General features: G+C 33.3%; 1 protein-coding gene and 1 long non-coding RNA gene across 3 annotated transcripts; one reads left to right on the forward strand and one right to left on the reverse strand.

Moving 5' to 3' along the window:
- Positions 1–364: 364 nt before the first annotated feature.
- On the reverse strand, positions 365–5440 carry LOC134235908 (uncharacterized). 2 transcript variants are annotated; one of them, XR_009985497.1, is made up of 7 exons: positions 5261–5440; positions 4692–4783; positions 3059–3194; positions 2819–2922; positions 2571–2681; positions 1144–1337; positions 365–821 (listed from the first exon to the last, which is right to left on the reverse strand). It is a non-coding gene; the product is annotated as an uncharacterized LOC134235908 (long non-coding RNA). The 2 variants fall into 2 exon arrangements; XR_009985498.1 differs by lacking the exon at positions 2819–2922.
- A 1229-nt stretch (positions 5441–6669) lies between these two features.
- Positions 6670–8852, forward strand: LOC134235877 (uncharacterized). Its single transcript, XM_062718039.1, has 2 exons — positions 6670–8152; positions 8308–8852. The coding sequence occupies exons 1-2, from the start codon at positions 6670–6672 to the stop codon at positions 8850–8852; spliced, it is 2028 nt and encodes a 675-aa protein (XP_062574023.1).
- Positions 8853–21326: the final 12474 nt, after the last annotated feature.

The raw sequence follows: 21326 nt of genomic DNA on the forward strand, positions 1-21326 counted from the left end.
TTCAAAATTTACATTGTCCCTTATCTTTTGGGCACAAAAAATTTGACATTTTGTCCACTATGCAACAAACTTTGCTTAGATGGCGATGAAATCATCGAGTGTGGAGATCACAGCATTTGTTGTGATAACTGTGACCTTTGGTTTCATTGGAAATGTGTAGGGGTCAAAACAGAACCCACTGCTGAAATATGGACTTGTAATGCATGTGCTTCATAAGACAGAGTGCTTTACAGAATTGAAGTTAAAACATCATTAAATTATCATCTATACAAATAGAGTACATTGTACATGCTTTACTGTGCCTAGTCTAGGTATATTTTTTACTTCTTTAAATACTGAGTAGTTAAATCGTATTAAAAATGTTTTTTCCCTTGCAGATCACTGTACCCTTCCTTCAACTTGATTTAGTTTATAAACTTCTATTTATATATACATGTATCTCAATAAAAAAAAATCATGTCCTAGTTAAGTCTGCTAGTATCAGAGGGTCAAATTTCATCTTTATATATAATTAATATTCAACTAAACAAACATGGGAGGAGGTGATAGGTGTGCAGTTGGTCCTTGCAACAATGACAGGAGATATCCCCAAAATTATGATATCAAATCACATGTTCATACTCTTAAATTTCATAAACTTCCATCTGATGAAATTATGAGGAAAAAATGGAATTCTCAAATATTAAAAGGTCGTCAGGATTATATTCCAGGCAATGGCATACGTGTATGTTCAAACCACTTTTCAGATGGTATGCCCACCAGTGAGAATCCCTATCCCACTTTGTTTTTAACCTTGTCTGATGCCATCAGTGGGACAACTCCTACAAAGAGAAGAGAAATTAAAAGACACAATAATAAAAAGGTCATAGTAGATTGTGAAACTAATTGCACTCTGCAAAGTACGTCGGAAAATGACACAGCAGATCATGCAGAATGTTCAAATGAATCAGAATTTATTCTTTGCTTTCAGTCTACTCAAATTACTAGAGATTCAGATGTTAATTTCTTTACAGGTCTGTCTACTACTCTAGTTTTTCAGACATTATTCAACTTACTCAGCTCAAAAGCCAAGTGCATGCAGTACTGGAGAGGCGAAAAACAGACTACCTGTGAAATGCCTTCCAGATATGATCAAGGTCTTACCTTCAAACGCCCTGGTCCAAGAAGAAAACTATCTCTAGAGCTTGAGTTGTTGCTGGTATTGATGAGATTAAGACTTGGTCTTTTAGTTCATGACCTTGCATTTAGATTCAACATTTCTGATGCAACTGTCAGCAGCATTTTTTTTACTTGGACTCGCTTACTTCGTCTAGAACTGGGAAAACTCATCATATGGCCTACAAAACACACAATCAAAAGTGCATTACCTGAATGCTTCAGAAGGTTTTACCCAAATGTACGATGCATAATAGACTGCACAGAAGTTTTGTTAGAAACACCATCAAGTTTAGAAGTTCAAGCTAAATGCTGGTCCGATTATAAGCAACACTGTACAGTAAAATTTCTTGTTGCAATTACACCAAATGGTATGTTTTCATATGTTTCTTCCGTTTATGGAGGAAGAGCAAGTGACCAGTTTATTGTAAAAGACAGTCATTTTTACAATCTTATAGAACCCTATGATCAAGTTATGGCTGACAGGGGTTTCAAAATTAAGGAGGATCTTATGATGTTGATGGCTAAACTTGCTATTCCACCCAGTACAACTGGAAAATTGCAGATGCAAGCATCAGATGTATCAGAAACTTCAAAAATTGCAAATGTAAGAATTTATGTTGAACAAGCTATTGGCAGACTTAAAACATACAGATTTTTGAAAAATGAATTTCCGATTTCATGTCTTCCCATTGTTGATGATATTGTTATTTCATGCTGTGCACTTTGCAACCTTCTGGACCCCCTTGTTGAATAAAAAAATCAATAATATATTGATACTATCTTATTAGCACATGTATTACATTTCATATTAAAGTTCAACTCCTGCTGAATGTAATTTCATATTGAATAAATATGAATCATTTGATTCATTTCTGGCAATGATTTTCATTAATCTTTGCCTTATAATATTTTCTGATTTCTTGCATTATATGAGACTTTCTATCTTCACTACTTGTACTGCACTCTCCCCACCCTCCACCCCCTCCCCTCCCCTTAGTAAGCATCAGTGACATCAGTAACCACTTGCATATCAGTAACCACTTGCATATCAATATAACAGTACTTGTTACATATATCTAACTTGCATGGTGTATGGACATACAACTAGCTTACAACCCTGTCTTGCATTTAGCCAGCTTGTATGGATTTACCATAAGCAACCATTTTGCATAAGATTTACGCAATTTAACAATTTGCATAGAAAATTCTACCAAACTTGCACAGATGTGTAAAGCTTTTCTATTTTCCATACTTTGCAGTTTTCTAAGATATCATTTGCACTTCAAAAATGCAGATCTGTTGGGTCATTATTTCAAGGTTGCATGTAAATTACAAATTGGTAAAGAATCATGATTTTTAAATTACCATTTTGTTTTAAAATTGGGATTAAATTATCAATTTTTTTGACATACCTGGTCGACAGCTGTAACTGGCATAATGTCAGTCCAGTAGTAGGCTGGCAATGGCAGATGGGTGTTTCCAGCTTTGCCCTAGCCAATGTCTTGTTGCAGTTTGTCGGCTATCTAAAAGCAAAATAAAATTATTGGGTCGGGAATATTTGTGTAAGAGATAATTAACAAACTTTTTATGATGGCTATTATTTGCTATTTTAAGTTTTAAAAATTACATTGATTTAAATTATCAGTTTTTTTGGACATACCTGGTCGACAGCTGTAACTGGCAGAAAGTCAGTCCAGTAGCAGATTGGCAATGGTAGATGGGCATTTGCCCTAGGCCACTGTTTAGTTACAGTTTGTCGGCTATCTAAAAGCAAAATAAAATTATTGGTTCGGGAATATTTGTGTAAGAGATAATTGACAAACTTTTAATGATGGCTATTATTTGCCATTTTAAGTTTTAAAAGTTACATTGATTTAAATTATCAGTTTTTTGTACATACCTGGTCAACAGCTGTAACTGGCAGAAAGTCAGTCCAGTAGCAGATTGGCAATGGTAGATGGGCATTTGCCCTAGGCCACTGTCTAGTTACAGTTTGTTGGCTGTCATTAATAAATACAGCGATGTCTTGTGGAAAACTACAATAAAATATTGATTTGTGTTTACATGCAACCAACGACTTCTTTAAAGAACTTTAAGACTTACAAAGTGCTCCCTTTGTCAAGGTCATAAAGTCAAGGTTATACATTGATTAAAGCATTAACTTTATGTGTATGAAAGGTCTCTGTTAAAACAAACTGAACAAAGTTGTCCCTTTGTCAAGGTCATGTAGTCAAGGTCATATATTAAAGTTTAAGGTAAGGTCATCTTAACAAATAAATTGTACAGTTATCCCTTTGTCAAGGTCATGAAGTCAAGGTCATATATGACATCATGAATTTTAAGTGTATGGGCATGGTGGAAAGGTCATCTTTAAAAAAAATATATTTGCCCTCTTTTCTAAAGGAACTTTTTTTTTTAAAATTCTGTTTTTTTTAACCCAATGTTTTAACTTCATATTTGGAAGTGTTTTTAGAACAAATTTTCCAAATAATTTATATCCTTAACTTAAGTTACCTACCCATTTTCTTAATGCTAAGTTTGAGGAGGGCAAACATTTTTTTTAAGAGGACCTAAAACAAGCATCTTTCCAGTATATTGATTTGATTAAGACTTTGAACATTTGCCACCTTTCACCTTTGACAGTTAGCATTGCTGCTTTATATAAAAGCAATAACAAACTGTACATTTTTTTTTGCTTGCTTATGAATAAATGCTTTGACGAGACTTTTCATTCCTCTCAGATAAGTAATTAGACCTCAGTAGGGTATATCACTATGTTTTATGTTTTTATGTGCACTTGTTTTCTAATGTGTGCATGTTTTTGTAGCATACTAATCCTTTCATTTCCTTCAAAGAAGTTTACTTTGTTTATATGTACAAGAAATGTACATGGAAGAATTTATGCTTCAGAATCTGTTTGTAATATAAACTACTTTATTTTGTGTTTTGAAACTGAAAGGACAGTTTTCAATAACAACACAATAATAGATATATTGCGCATTGTTGTTGTACATATTAGTGAACTGTGACTACTAACTTTTTGGGTCAATGCTGAACTAAAGACAACAGTGTCTGCACCTGACCTAATCTGTGATGACACTTTAAAATACTAATTACAGGATAACTGCATGATTACACATTATTTTGTGATATTATATGTGCGAAATTTCTTAAAGTAGCATGGCTAATATATAATTTCTAAGAGTCTTCCATTTTGATTGACATTCCTTCACATATTTACATAATTTGAATCAATAGTACATATGCTATAAATTTATAATATTGCAAGTTTTGCAACACTTACAAAGTTGGTCAAGTAGTCAGGGCTTGTTTTTTCTCTCAGCGTAATGCACGACTGAGAGTATTTCTGAATGAGTATGGAATGATTCTATGTTTATTATGTGTGTAACCAAACCTCTTGTGTATAAGCTAGCTTCTATTTAAATACAATGGCCTACAACATTATTCATATTTATGTAAATAATAATCATGAATGTTTTCTAATCTTTTGCTTTCTTTAGCATAAATATTACCTTTTAAGGCATTCTTTCTTTATGTATAGGCCTTTGTATTTACGGCTCTTGGCTCTCTGATACTGGTATGACTTGCTCTCAATGTTAACTTGCTGAAAGTGTGAAATATGAACATAGTTTACATTAAATAAACAAGTAAAAATGTACTTGTTTACAAAGAAATCGGATTATGTATATGTTTTTATTAAAATCAATTACAAAAAATTGAATATATCAATTTTTTGTACACTATGTGTTTCACATGATGCTCATTCCCTATTGGGCTTGAAAAGTGCACCTCGCTGGGTCATATCACCATTTTAGAAGTGCTCAATATATTCGATTTTGGGGGTATGAGCCTAGATTTAACATTTCTCCGATTTCAAAACAACTAAACTCTAGCTCAGAAAAAGCTCAATGTTCTGAGGTGCCGTATTTATTAAATACAGCCCAAAACATGAACTATACCCATGGTTCACAATGAGCATTTACCGACCACGTGCTTTTGGCGTCCTCGAATAAAAAGACAAAAATTGCAAAAAATAATCCATTTAAGTACTATTCAAGCTGAAATATATAAATTTCATTACCTGAGAGTCTTTTGTGCATAGTTATTTACAGTTGTTACATCGAAGATAAACAACACGCGGCGGTTTATTTTGCTGATCCGTTCTCGCTTCGCCTCGCGTCGGCCATTGTTTTTGTGACGTCAGCCCCCAATGTTTGCCCCCAGTCCAAGATGGCGGCCAATAACCTTGATAGGGTCTATTGTAATTTCTCTGTACTAAGCATTTTTTTTTATCGAAATCTAATACTTAGGGGATATTGTCATATTGTATAAATGTTTTATATTATGATTGTCATATTTTTATATTGTTTATCTATGGTTATTGTTAAACATATTTTGACAATGATTATTGCCGGTGGCTACCGGTGACTGCCGGTGGTACCGGAGATCTGCCGGTCGTCCCTAGGGAAGCGCGTGGGTCTCCGGGGGGACTCTCCAAAGCTATATAAGCAGAGGATAAGAATTGCCGGTGGGACTCGGCATTTAGATTTTGAGGTTAGCGGTTGTTTATTTGATTCTTAGCATTTTTCATTAGGAATTTAGTAATTTTTGAATTAATTCATCAATTTTTCTTATAGTGAATACGGGTTAATCTCGTTTCACTATTAATTACTAGTATTTATCGTAGGACGTTTATATTGGGTTAATCTCGATATTAAACGATTAAATAATTTTGTTACGGTTTGACTGAAAGTGAGTCTTGAGGTCTTTCCGTGTAAATAATTGTTTATCTTTGATAGAATTTAGGAATTCAATCAATTTAAAGTGATAATCTAGTTGCGTTTACAGGAATATTTAAGCAGGAATTAAGGCTAGGATTTGATATAGAAATTATTGAGATAAATTTCTTGCTTTAAATAATTTGTTACATTGTGTAGATTTGTTAAGGGAGAAATCTTTTGGTTATTTTAAGGTATTTCTATAGTATTTATTACTCACTATTCGGGTCATTCTCGTTTAGTGCGCCCCCCCCCCTTTATCGTATTAACGTAATACGAAGGTTGTGTTAGTGTAGTAATTCATTGTGAATTTGGGTGATTCCCGACTTCCATTGAATTCTATTGTAATTGAATATTAATTAATACATATTGTGACTTTTATTTATTGAATAAATTTGTAAACTTTAAATAAGGCTTATCATTTAACTTCCCCGTAGTTATTTACGAGTCCAAACACAGGTAATTCTTGTGTTATATATTATAGGAGATCTTTATTTGCGGGTTATTCTCGTTAATCATCAGAGTACTACATGGGTTATTCCCGTGTAGGCATCTAAAGTACTTGTGCGTGAGATCCAAGCAGCTCAGGTCCGTTACATTTGGTGGCAGCGGTGGGATCTGCCAAGTACATCGGTGGATCCAGAGATACGTAACCCAGAACCAGTGTTGAGAAAAATCCATGCATAGGTACTATACTAGATCCAAGACTAGGATGGAGCCATCCATCAATCCCGGACATTCCAGAGGACAATCCACAGATGAGGAACTCCTCATAGATTTATCGCCGTCAGCGTTAAACAGATCACTCCGAGGGGAACAGAGCGTGTCCAACAATGACAACTCTACAGAGGATGAAGATGACTCAGATACTCAGGCTAGAATATCAACCCCTATACGGAAAATAAGAAGGTCCAAAAGGACTGTGCGTCAGCAAAGGGAGATGATCCCTACAGACACAGAACTGTCAGAACCACTCACACAGTCATCACAGAATAATTCTGTTACAGAACCTATGAAGCTAATGATGGAACAGATGGCCCAGACAATGAAAGCTATGCAGAATATGATGGAAGCAACTACTCAAACTCTCAGACAAGTAAGCAACCAGACAATGAAAGTCATGCAGGATATGATGGAAGTGACTACCCGAAATCTCAGACAAGTGAACAGTCAGACACATACTACAGACTGCGAGCTGCAGCCTAAAATATCAAGAATCAACTCAAATAATAACAAGTCAGAGACAGGAATCACAGAAAGCCATCATGAGGAATCAAATGAGGATTCAGAAAAGTCTGAAAATGAGCAATCTATCAACTCAACAGCCACTAGAGATTTGTTCAAGTCCACTGAGTCGTATAACCACAAGCTTGATTGCAAGCTTCCGCCTTACACAGGTTCCGAGAAATGGAGAGTTTGGCTGAATCGCTTCGAGTCTGTAGCCAAGTTAGCCAAGTGGACTGCTAAAGAGAAGTTACAACAAATATTACCAAGAATACAGGGAATTGCAGCTGATTTTGTTTTTGGTCAGCTGAAGAAGGAGACTATAGGGAATTATGAGACTTTAGTCGCAGAAATAGAATCCAGATTTGGAACACTGGAGAATAAGAGAGTCTACAAAACTCAATTCAACAACAAAAGGCAAGGAAAAGATGAAAGTCTTGAAGAGTATGCTGCTGACATTAAGCGTCTTTATGACTGGGCTCACCCGAGTAGAGATGCCAGCACCAGACAGGAAGACTTAATTTCAAAATTTTTGCAAGGGTTATGGGATTCTAAGGCAAGGCAGTACATTGAATTGCACAAAGAACCATCAACAATTGAAGAGGCAGTACAGCAGGTAGCTGCTTATATGTCAGTGACATCCAATTTAACCACCAATGAAGAGAGGCATACTATTAGACAGGCTAAGCCTTACGGAAAGGGAGACAATCACTATACTGGGAAGGGAAATACAAATTCCGTGAAGATGACAAAGGGGAATTGCTTCATTTGCAACATGCCCGGACATTATGCCCGAGAGTGTCCAAATAGGAATTTTCACAGGACAGAGAGATCACAGTACAGGAAACCTCCCGAGAATACCATGTCATCATCTCTACCAAATATAGATGAACAGCCAAAGACAAACCAAAGCCAAGCTACAAGTACCATGTCACCTGATGCACCAGAATTTCAACCAAGTCGACAATCAGGTTGGGATGTAGACTTGGATAATGATTGCGGAGACAGAATGAAGAAACTTTTAAACTAGAAGGGGTCAGCTCCGGAGGCCAAGAGACGACCCAAAGTAACAAAGGCCAAAATGACTGTAAAATTTTAACTGAACCTATTTTAAGTGGAAATTTAGATGAGTCGGGGGAGAAAATTGAAAACCAGGGGAAATCCCAGCCTTACGTCAGGGACGTTTCAAGGGAAGAGGAACTGAGTGCTCAGAGGGAGTACATTAGGAGACAGTTCCTTAAGGCAGATGGAATTTATGTTCAGGGAACAATTCAAGGGATAAAGGTAGAGTTCACGGCAGACACAGGGGCTGCAAGAACTATATTATCCGACAAAATATTTTGGAGACTCCCCGGGAACGAAAGACCAGAGCTAAAGGAATCTTCAAGCCTTGTAGCGGTCAATGGAGATCCACTTAAAGTCTTAGGGAAGGCTGAATTTGCAGTGCAGTTAGGAAATCTAGCATTTCAAAGGGAGATAATTGTTGCGGGAATAGAAGATGAATGCCTCTTAGGTATGGACATCTTGTTGGACAGTCAATTTGGGCCTGCAGTTATCAATTTGAATGACAGTTTCATTTCTATGAATGGCTGTAATATACCTTTCACAAAAGAGAGTCGGATTCAAGATGGTGCTGGAAGATTCGTGTACAAGACCTTTGACAATGGCTAGCAGATAAGCGTTGATGTCTTCAGTAAAGAAAATTAGTTAGAATGTGGTGTAAGTATGATCGGAGTTTAGGTATATTGCATTTTGTAATTTTGTTTTTATCGTTGTATATTAAAAGAAAAATTTCTAACAATTGAAGTAATGTTAGGATTGTGAAACTGAGGAAATTATATGACTTTGTCTAGTGTACATTTTTTAATGTTAATTTATTATTGATGGAGAAATGTATTGAATGTATATAGACATGTATTGTTGGTTTTTTTTTAATCTTAAGATTTTGGTGAGGACACCAAAGTTTTAAGAGGGGGAAAATGTCACAATTGTGACAATGATGCCGATTGTTTTATATAGGATTCGTGTTACCCTGTTTGTACATTGTACTTTCCCCCATTTGTTGATCGCATAATCGGTTACATTTCTTATTATTGATTCACTGTACTTACGTTTCTAGAAGAACATAATCTTATGATTATAATTTTATTATCCTGGATTAATATCAGTATTGTAATACGCTAGATTTGTTGTAAATATCGTTTCTGGTTCTGTAACTTTATTTATAGATACCGCCATCATGATGATTATTTTGTGGAATGTCACGCCCGATTCTAATTGTAATATCTCTGTACTAAGCATTTTTATCGAAATCTAATACTTAGGGGATATTGTCATTTTGTATAAATGTTTTACATTATGATTGTCATATTTTTATATCGATTATCTATTGTTATTATTAAACATTATTTGACAATGATTATTGCCGGTGGCTGCCGGTGACTGCCGGTGGTACCGGAGATCTGCCGGTCGTCCCTAGGGAAGCGCGTGGGTTTCCGGGGGGACTCTCCAGAGCTATATAAGCAGAGGATAAGAATTGCCGGTGGGACTCGGCATTTAGATTTTGAGGTTAGAGGGTGTTTTATTAGATTCTTAGAGTTTTTCAGTAGGAATTTAGTAATTTTTGAATTAATTCATCAATTTTTCTTATAGTGAATACGGGTTAATCTCGTTTCACTATTAATTACTAGTATTTATCGTAGGACGTTTATATTGGGTTAATCTCGATATTAAACGATTAAATAATTTTGTTACGGTTTGACTGAAAGTGAGTCTTGAGGTCTTTCCGTGTAAATAATTGTTTATCTTTGATAGAATTTAGGAATTCAATCAATTTAAAGTGATAATCTAGTTGCGTTTACAGGAATATTTAAGCAGGAATTAAGGCTAGGATTTGATATAGAAATTATTGAGATAAATTTCTTGCTTTAAATAATTTGTTACATTGTGTAGATTTGTTAAGGGAGAAATCTTTTGGTTATTCTAAGGTATTTCTATAGTATTTATTACTCACTATTCGGGTCATTCTCGTTTAGTGCGCCCCCCCCCGTTTATTGTATTGACGTAATACGAAGGTTGTGTTAGTGTAGTATTTCATTGTGAATTTGGGTGATTCCCGACTTCCATTGAATTCTATTGTAATTGAATATTAATTAATACATATTGTGACTTTTATTTATTGAATAAATTTGTAAACTTTAAATAAGGCTTATCATTTAACTTCCCCGTAGTTATTTACGAGTCCAAACACAGGTAATTCTTGTGTTATATATTATAGGTCTTTATTTGCGGGTTATTCTCGTTAATCATCAGAGTACTACATGGGTTATTCCCGTGTAGGCATCTAAAGTACTTGTGCGTGAGATCCAAGCAGCTCAGGTCCGTTACATACACCTTTCGGAGTATTTCACTTGTATAATTGCGTCATTGATTGTATACAAAATGATGGCTCATTGCAAGAATAAATAAAGATTTGGCTTTAAATAAATAAAATTATACAGTAAAGATGGTTTTTTGAAAAAGCAGTTATCGATGATTTTAAAAAAAACATGGACTTTAACTTATCGTGAGGAATGGTTTTATATCAAGTTGAAAGTCGTATGGTAATACAATTTTTTTTTGGTTGATTAGAATACAAAATTATTCAAAACTGACATATGATTTTGAAAAAATTTCTCCTTAAAAAGGGAGATATTAGTATGAGTAGGATTACCACTTTAAGAATTAAATTCAAGTTCATCTTAAACACACATTTTATATAATGAGCCTTACAAACAAAGACAGTGTTGTTACAATAATGACCTTTTTAGCGATGAAACCAATCAATTTGTCGTATTTGGCTGATTTGTTCACTATCAAATGTTAGGACCTTGTTTTTAAATTAAGTTTGGCTAATACATGTAGGCATATGCACAATCATCTACATTTACCGAATACGACACTGAATATTAAGTTTGATTTTAAGGAAACTTAATTAAAACCTTACTCTGAAGGCAATGGAATGACTTAGAATAATTTTCAGGAACAAATTCGCTCTTTGAAATTTGATAAAAATTTAAATTGCTTTTCTTCAACAAAAGAAATTTGTTATGGTATGATAAAGAGTTATTGAAGATAATTGACTGCTTCTTATAGATAATGTACTTTAAATCTGTGGGAGAGATGATTTTTCAATTTGAGAAATTCAGTTTCTAACAACACTGTTAATTGCTTATCAGTGAAAGAATATTTGTATTGCTTGGATGGACGTATGAGCTTAAATACTGTTCGTTACCTTGAAATTTCATTGATATGTATATTAATTGAATTCTTTATGTCAAAATATAAGATTTATCTATTTATATGCATTTCATATTTTTAAATGATTTATTTTCATGCTTAAAATTCATTTTGATAATAATACATTTATATTAAACTTGACAATGTGAAATATGGAGAGAATATTTTACAATCACCAAAGTTCAACAGGCAGTAACATGAATTAATTATCAATGGTTTTTTCATTTTTTGTTAGCATTTTTCAACGGGTTACATCCAGTTTTTACCTGTATTCTGTTGGTTTAATCTGAATTAAATGTCCAGTTTTTCACAAACATCTTTCAAACAAAAAGTAATATCATTTTATGGAAACCAAGGTCTCGTTTTACTATAGGAGTCGGTGCTGGTACGAAAAAAATTACAGTTAATTAAAGGTTCTTAGTAAGTAGTTCTGGTCTTAACTATCAATCCTCAACCAGCAATTTATGGTCAATTCGCCTCTGTATGAGTGAAAACTTCTGGAAGGGACATTAGACAAAAAGTACATTCATTGTATTGAGATCTTTTAAAAACATGTACTACATAACCAATATGGCAAGATACGTTTTGTAAATACGTGAAATTAAACTGATATATCCCTGCCTCGACACAAAAAATATGACAAGCTTTCGTAATTGTTCTATGAGTGATAATGAAATTTATATGGTTTTTAATCCAAATGCAGACAAAACAAAAATGGACATTTAAATATTAAAGTCATATATATTTTCAGCATTTTGATCTTCAAAACATACAGAGAATACATGCAAAATATCTTCTTTTTTATAATACAAATCTGAAATTTATATGTAAAAATATTTTTAAAGCACTGGAAAAGATATCACAAAAAAAGATCAGAATTTCTGCATTTCTTGCTTTTTAGTGTAAAAATAAACAATCAAAAAAATACCTGCAAATGTGTTTCTGCTGCAACGAAAAATCTCTATCTGCTTTCGTAATAGGAAGAATTTAATAATAACGATATAAAAAGGCTTTAAATTTTGAGGACACTGTTGCTCTTTGCTAGGAATTTGAGATTGTCATTTAAATTTTTTTGTCGTAAACTGAATCATTCAATATTTTAAAGTTTTAAAGCTTTTTAAAGACCTATATTGAAAAGCGTTCATAAATACTTTTTTTAAGCAATCAGATAAAAATAATATCTTTGATTCATATCTTTTTTTTCTTTCAATAGGAAAGAAATTCCGATAGATAAAAAGAATTAGGGAGGTTTTGCATTCCTCTAAATTGACACCATCATTATGGTATGTAATTTTCATATAGGCAAATTGTATATTTCAATGCTTAAATTTCGGCTTTAGTGTATGTAAAATTTAAATTTGTCTTATTCATGTGATGCCATTATTTTATGAATAAAGTATAAAAGGAGCAGTAAACAAAGCCCAGATTACACTTTAAAAATGGAGAATACGAGCAAAGCATCTCCTGTCGTGTGCTCCTTGTCATTATCGCACAAGTGGAAAATAATCCGTAACCAATTCAGAGTGTAAAAGATGGTGTAACATTTGGAATAAGAAACGTCACAATTTGACGTAATCATGATTGATTGAAGTTGCTGACAAGGGCACTGTACCGATCATAGAACTTGTAAAATAATGACTTTAATAAAAATATTATGAAACATATGAAGATAACGAACGTTGTTCAAGATCATCAAAGGTCTTTAAAACAATACAAAATATGAGCAGAGCAAACACGGACCTTTTTGATGTCGACTTTCTCAAAATAAAGATCATCAAAGGTGGAACCATGGAAACGTGACTCAATGATAAATTGTATTTGTTGACAAGGTCATTGTATCAACCATAGAATTACAAAATGATGACTTCAATTGAAACTGCTGATATTCTTGTTTCATCATCTTGTTTGTCAATAATTTATCTCGTTTTAGAAATTGTTCATACGTAGAGCATGCTCCTGCGTATCGAATCATCTGAGAGATATAAACACCGCATGCAGGTGATGAATGTATATTGCTACATAAGTAAAGGAAGTTGACGATAGAAAAGTTATTTAAAGTCATAACGTTTATCATAGAACTTGGTTATTAGATTACCATTTATGTTTTTTAAAGTAAGATATCCAAAAATGTAATAGATGTGTCTGACTCTGTGGTATCTTTTATTTCAAGCTCACCAGGATATATCGAATGGACATAAGAATGGAAATGACCATTGTAATTTGACAATACGTCATCGATACATCTAAATGTCGAGTTTAAAGCCACAGCATGTTTAGTTTACTTTTCACAAAAATGGGTCTGCTAATAACGGGGCTAAATTGTTACACATAGAAATTCCAATAGATTGTTGGAACACCTGGTCTCAAAAAAACCGCATAGATATTGTCAGTTAGAAAATCAAGCATCTTTTCATGTCATCTTTATCAAAATAAAGTTCATTCCGGTGATAATAAATCAGTTTCAATTTACCTGAAATCATACTTTTTAATGTTACTGACTTTTTTTAAATTTGGTGAATTAAATTTCTAAAGCTTCATCATAGTTTTTTTAATATCCACAGTTGATTTACATCACTTTTATATTATTCTTTAATCACTTGCATATATCTTTAAAATCTAGAGCAAGCTGTGAGTAAGATAATTTTTAAGTCAAGACAGGCTATAAAAAGATAAGTTGATACTACAATAATTAGATAACTTAACAAATGTCAGCATTTCATGAATTCAATTGACGTTATATTACATTCCTTATCACCAAGTTCTTATTGTTATTAACGTATTTCAAAAACAATTCTACTCTAGAGTCGCGAAGTAAGGAGTTGATCCTTACATCGCGGGTTTGAATCCTACTGTGGGACGTGGAGACCTTCGGATGAGACCATATAACCGAGGTCCAATGTCGCAGTAGGTGCTAGCAAGAAAAAGAAACCTTCCCTGCTCAATGACCCTGAGTGCTGAGTATAGGGGGAAAAATTGCAGCTCTCCAGCGGAAAGTGGCGTCCCCATATGAGTGAAAACTTCTCGAAAGGAACGTTAAACAATATACAATCAATCAAAAACAATTGTAAGCCATTGTTTTATACATATTTCCCGTCTATCTGATCAATACATAGGGTTTACAGCTGGTATATATAGTCTGGGTAGTCGACAAAAATGCTTTGATCCCACTTCTCTAATTCCCGGGGGTCTAGGTTTTATGCCCTTTTATAGATTTGTACTGTTTGTTAGGTTTTTTTTAATTGATCAAACTTTATTATCATCTCATATTTTCAAATGTGAAGGATATGGAAATAATGAACAGTATTCAATATCAAAGTCCATAAAACAATACAAAATAGGAACAGAGCAAGCACTGACCTCTAAAACATCAGAGGTGGGATCAGATGCCATGCAGGAGTGAGCATCCCCTGCCAACCGGTCACACCCGCCGTGTGCTCTTTGTCATGATCGGGAAATAACGGAAAAATCCGTCGTCAATTCAGTGTATAAATACTGGACCAACAATTAGTATGAAAAAGTCAGTCAGCATTTGACTCAATGATAAATATGTTCCCAATGTTCATTGTGTCTACATTTTCATCAGACGATATTGTTTTAAAAAGCAATAAAACTTCCATGGCAAACAGTTGATGTTGCACGGATTTTTATAGTTAATATCTACGAACTTCAAAACTCTACCAATTTTTTTTATTTTTGTCTAATCTACAGCTAATGAATTCTTAATAAACACATTACATTTTTAAGTTTAACTGTGTTGGTTTTAAAACTAAAGGATTTATTCTGTGTACATTTCAAGTTATAGAAAAATAATTATAATTTTTTTTTCATAAAAGAATAAACTAAAAGAACAAAAATCATATTTCATTATCACATGACATTAGTTGAAAATAGGTAAAATATAAAATAAAAGAAATATTTTTGTTTTAATACTTTACAAAATTCTTAAAAAGAATTATCATCCGTGCAACAAATAAAACAACAGAAGGGTATATAAGCCAGTCCACTGACTACACACATAGCAAAAGACCAAGACAGGCTGTAGAGACTCAGGGATTCCTCTTCTTGTGATGCAGCGCCATAGATGATAATGGCCAGAATGATGAAGAATGCTGCAATTAGAAGAGGGTTAAATAAAATATAAATCAAGATTGAAATTTACATATGATACATGGACAAAATATAAATTTAAAGAACAAAATAAAAAAAATAATAATGACATCTACAAGTACGCTATGGCTATTCAAGGGGGAAATAACAGTATATCATCACTCCAATCCAGTAAAAAGTGAATTTTATTCTCAAAAATGAATACGGTATTCACCATTAACCTAAGATGAAAATATCCTTCCATTCAAAGGTTTTCTGAGTGAATAACTATAAGAAATACCACAAGTATATAAAAGAAAATTAGCACAAATTAATGTCCCCCACCTTGTTCATTTTCATGTGATGAAATTTTTAACAAAATACTACTCTTTTTTATTTTCAACTATACCTGCTATTCCGGCAGCATATCCTCCCATATTTTTGTACTCAGAATAACACCTGGTAGTTATTCCTTTACAGACCGCTATCAGGCATATAAACTGCCCTAGTAGCTTGGAGGAATGCTAAAGTGAATAAAAATCATTCTACTTTTAATTTTAACATTTCAGAATATGCAGTTTCATACTTTACATCGTTGCTAAAGTTCAGTTTCAAACACTCCAATGATTTTAAAATGTATATTTCTGTCCAAAAGCATTTAACACTTACGTTCTATGTACATTACTTCGTTGATATATCCACAACAGGACTCTCCTAGAGAATAATAGCAGAAACGCCACAGCCCCTGTGTCCTGTGGTCGTATTCAGATGAAATTGACGATTCCAACCAGGAATCCGAACAAAATCCCGTTAGAAAAAATCCAAAAATTATCAAAACGAACCAGAAGGACCAGTTGAGTCCTCTGGGTGACTCGCCTACTGCCCTGATGGTATCTTTTACAAAATTCCTTCCCCCTATTTCTCTAGCCAATCGTCGACTGATGGCTCTGAAATGCTAGAAAATTTAGAAAAACGTTTACGTCGTTTACATTTGAAGAACAATCTTAACATTGATTAAAGAGCCTTCTTGATGACTGTGTGTTTTTAAAGTTCTGCATCGAAATGATATAGGAGTTTATAAATAAAGAGGAGCTGGTCGTTAATTAACATGACATAAAGCATAAAGTAAAATTTAAAATTTTATATGATATGCTAGAGATCTTGATCCATATTTCAAGTGTATATAATATTTATGCTGCTATTTGCTGATTAGCACTTAAATGCTTATTTCTGCATGAATGACTGGAAGCATTTATTACAGGTACAAGATTCGAATCCTTTACGTACGAAAATAAATGAGAGTAACCAAGTTTCAAAATGAACAGAAATGAAACTGAACAAAATGAACAGAACAAAAGAAAAGACAATTGACAGTGATCAATTTCATAAAAACTTAGCAATACAAGCAATAAAAATCCATGAAGAGGTCATAAACACGGACTCCAGGATGGGCTCATTTGATCGAGAGGAGTAAGCATTCCCTGTTGATCGGACACACCCACTGTGAGCCCTATATATTCATCAGGTAGACATTACAATTGAAGAAAGGTCTAACAATTAGTGTGAAGTAAGTCAGCCAAAATACTACTCCGTATCTTATAATTTTGCCAAGAACAATGGCATTCAAAACAGCTCTCTATCTTTATTTTTTAAAATATATATTTAACCTTTTCTGCGAAAAAAATGACGAAATCAACATCTTACAGCTCTCAATTTTGAAAAAAAAAATGTGTACGAGTTATCATTCTTATCACATCCGACAATGATGTGCATTGCCATGTTATTAATTGTAGATATATTTTAATTGAAACTTATTCAATATGTCAGCATATTGGATTTTACGATATATGTATCCCGTGAGCTTGAGATAAAAGATACCACAGTATGACACACCTATTTCATATCTGGATCTTGAAAAAGACAATAATGGAAATCTAACAACCAGGTACACATGTGTTTCATACTTGGATATATTACTTGAAAAAGACGTTAATGGTAATCTAACAACCAAACTATATGATAAACGTGATGACTTTAACTTTCCTATCGTCAACTTCGTTTACTTAGGCAGCAATATACCTTCATCACCTGCATACAGAGTTTATATAATCTCCAAGCTGATTTGATGCGCAAGAGCATGCTTTACGTATGAACAATTTCTAAAACGAGGTAATTTATTGACAAGTTGATGAAACAAAAGCATCAGAAGTCTCGTTTAAAGTCATCATTTTGTGAGTTCTATGTTCGATACAATGACCTTGTCAGCAAATACAATTTATCATTGAGTCAAATGCTGACTGACGTTTTTCATACCAATCGTTAGTCCATTATCTATACACTGAATTGACGACGGATTTTTCTATTATTTCCCGATCATGACAAGAAGCACACGGCGGGTGTGACCGATCAGCAGAGGATGCTCAATCCTCCAGGGCACCTGATCCCTCCTCTGATGTTTCGGAGGTCCGTGTTTGCTCTGCTCCTATTTTGTATTGTTTTATGGACTTTAATGTTGAATACTGTTCGTTATCTCCATATCCTTCTGTGAAAAACGTGATGACTTAAACTTTGCAATCGACAACTTCGTTTACTTAGGCAGTAATATACCTTCATCACCTGCATACAGAGTTTATATAATCTCCAAGTTGATTCAATACACAAGAGCATGCTCTACGTATGAACAATTTCTAAAGCGAGGTAAATTATTGACAAGTTGATGAAACAAGAATATCAGCAGTCTCGTTTTAACTTCATCACTTTGTAAGTTCTTTTGTCGATACAATGACTTTGTCAGCAAATACAATTTATCATTGAGTCAAATGCTGACTGACGTTTTTCATACTAATTGTTGTTCCATTATTTATGACAAGGAGCACACTTTTTTGCATTGTTAATTGGGATTTGGAGTATGAATACTGTTTTTTATCTCCATTATTTTCATATTAACTATTTGGTTTATATTACATGTAGTCATGAGTTTGAATCAGGTATATTAGATTGCTAAAACATTTTTTTTAAGATTCCTAAATCAAATGCTATTTTTTATCAAAATGTAAATATGTTTGGTTTACATGCTATCATTTTGTATATATTTTAGGCAAGATTTTCATGTAAGCAAAATGTACAACACAAAATTAGCAGTCTAGTTTTAAATGTAATAATTTTAGATTTAAGTTGAGCTATGCTCCTAAGTTTACATGACCTTTAAAAAAAAGGTTTTAAGTCATCTATACATGATTTCTGGCAATTTTCCAAGATTTGCTTTGTATTCCCTATATAACATTACCCTGCGTCATGAAATATATTTGATATTCAAAACATATGAAGGAATATCTAGTATTGCATAATTTCTTTGCTATTCCAGTGTAATAATATGACTGTACTGCATTTGGCTATTAGTAACTGCAGTGGATGACGAATAAAAACCTTTTTAAGGGATACTATTTCATAATCAATATTAGTCAAAATGTGTTTATCTTTAGATATCCACTTCTAAAGACTTAAAAATCAAGGGAAAAGGTTGGGTAAATCACATAAATGAACGGGAAATTGTTAATTTTTGGGCACGTGAGGTTAGTATGATACTTATAAAGAACGTCGAGTTATTAGGCTTAATTAATGATTATTTTATCTTCAAACATTGTTTTGTTCTCTATGACTTGCAGTGTCTGTATGTGGTAATCTCCATCATTGTCGATTTGTTTTCACTTTATTTTTTACATAACAATTCAAAATTAAAGTGGAAAAATTTTATTGTTTATTATAATGCGCCATATTTATTAATAACAAGTCTTGATATTGTATTTGCACAAAAAATATGTAAGTTAAGGGGGCCGACTATAGTTTCCATTGCGCAATATTTCGCGCATCATAGTAAAATGAAGCGTATTTACTGTTTTAATGCAACTGTTTTTGCTTAATTATTGAAATTAAACAAAATTAAGAAAATATAGGTATAAAAATGTAATTACAATTTGATATAACTGATTTTTTAACCGATTTTGCAATTGATAGGTAGGTTGACGTCCCTGCAGTGTCTTTTTGACGTTATGTTAATCTGTAGCTCTTAAAGAAAGGGGTAATAAAAATATTATTACAGAAAAAGTAATAAACATACGCTCTTGAAATTTAAAATATAGAAATTTCAGAATATCTCCAATATTTCTATTATGTTTTCTTGTGCATCCATTGTTTACGTTATATTTTGTAGTACTGTATAAAAACAGTAAAATTTGTTAATTTTTTGCATTTTGAGATGCCCCCTCTGTTAACAAGACACTAGAATTTTGTGTTTCTTACATATATTGTAGAGTGTAGTATTACTCATCAAATATTATAGTTTGAACAAAATGTCTATTGTAGTATTTGTATAATTTGCTTTGAAGTGCTAAAAATTGGCATTTTTCTATATAATCCTATAGTAAATGTATCTGTATTTTGAGATGGTCCCTCAAAAATACCTGGACGGTAGATTTCCCCCAAACTTTGCATGTACACTGAACTTAATGTAAGTTACATATGGTATAAAAATGAAGAGTTTCGCTATTGTAGTTTTCACACAATAAAACTATAGTTGGCCCCCTTAAAATCACTGCTAAGGGCATGTACAGTTTACGATCAGTTGGTTTGATAAGACTAGGCACTTTTGCAAATACAAGAAATCCTTTTGATGTGAATCCCTTTTAATGACTGCTAGGTGTAATAATTCCAAAAAGACCCACACCAGGTTTACCTGATCATTATCTCCGTTTATTCCATCATTAAGTCAAATACCTTTTGGGCGTTTTTGGATTTTTGGACACTACATGTCTATAATGTTGGAATCTTTCCAGTCCACAGTGTAACAATTTCCATGTGATGGGACTTTTTAATCATACACAAAGACGGAAACGTGGTCACGGGCATCCGTCTTACAATAAAACTTTAATACATGATGTCTCTTTTGATTCATTACTACCTTACATGTATGTAAAACAACAATTAGGCCTTCATCATATTTGCATCAAACTTTACTCTGTCCCTTTGAAACTTTTGATTTGTCTCCTTGAAAAGGTTGAGGGACGTCCATTTGATTCCTCGACACCAGAATACAGGCTCGGATCTTGCAAAATCATAGATTTTTTTAAACCCCACGTTTACTGAAGAAAATGAAACCAAAACAAACCGTCTTTACCATAAACTTCAATATGCCAATAAAGGAATTGACGATGTTACTGTAAGTTACTGTAAGTAATATTCTTAATCAGAAAAGGGTTCAGTCTTGTATTTCACCAGTTTCAAGTTAAGGTAGATCGCGGGTTTGCTTTTGTCATCAATTTTGGTACACAATTTCGACGAATCGAGCGGGTGTTTTGTCCACATTTGATTATGACGTCAGTTACGTCATAAAGGCAACGTTGCGTTGTTTCCCGTTTAAGGTATGTCATTCGTGAAATTTGTTAAATCAAGGATTTTTGAGAAGTATATTTTGGATAAGTACTCATATAGTGTGACTCAAAATCGCAGAGAAAATAGGGGGTCAGTGTGCATCTTACTGATCTATGGTACAACTAAGTTGACCTTTTTTGCACTTAAACTTTAACTCTTTGGTAAATTACTTTAACCTTTGTCATAATTTATCAGATATTACCATTGCAATAAATATAATTTTATTTTACCTAAAATGGTTTGAATAATATTTATCATTGAAAAAATCTTGCTAATTAATGCGCTTAAATTGACATTTCTGCACTAAAAGGTAACATATTTGGGGTATTAAAAAACTAAATAGGCAATAAAACA

Source organism: Saccostrea cucullata, unplaced genomic scaffold (assembly GCF_032062105.1).
Source record: "Saccostrea cucullata isolate Sc308-1 unplaced genomic scaffold, CSIRO_AGI_Scuc_v1 ctg337, whole genome shotgun sequence".
In the NCBI taxonomy this organism is placed as follows: Eukaryota; Metazoa; Mollusca; class Bivalvia; order Ostreida; family Ostreidae; genus Saccostrea; species Saccostrea cuccullata.

What these genes read in the sequence shown, in the direction of transcription:
- LOC134235877 (XM_062718039.1), top strand. Translation starts at nt 6,670, where the DNA reads ATGGAGCCATCCATCAATCCCGGACATTCCAGAGGACAATCCACAGAT. An exon ending in TCAACCAAGTCGACAATCAG is followed by an intron (nt 8,153 to 8,307) that starts GTTGGGATGTAG and finishes GTGGAAATTTAG; the next exon opens with ATGAGTCGGGGGAGAAAATT.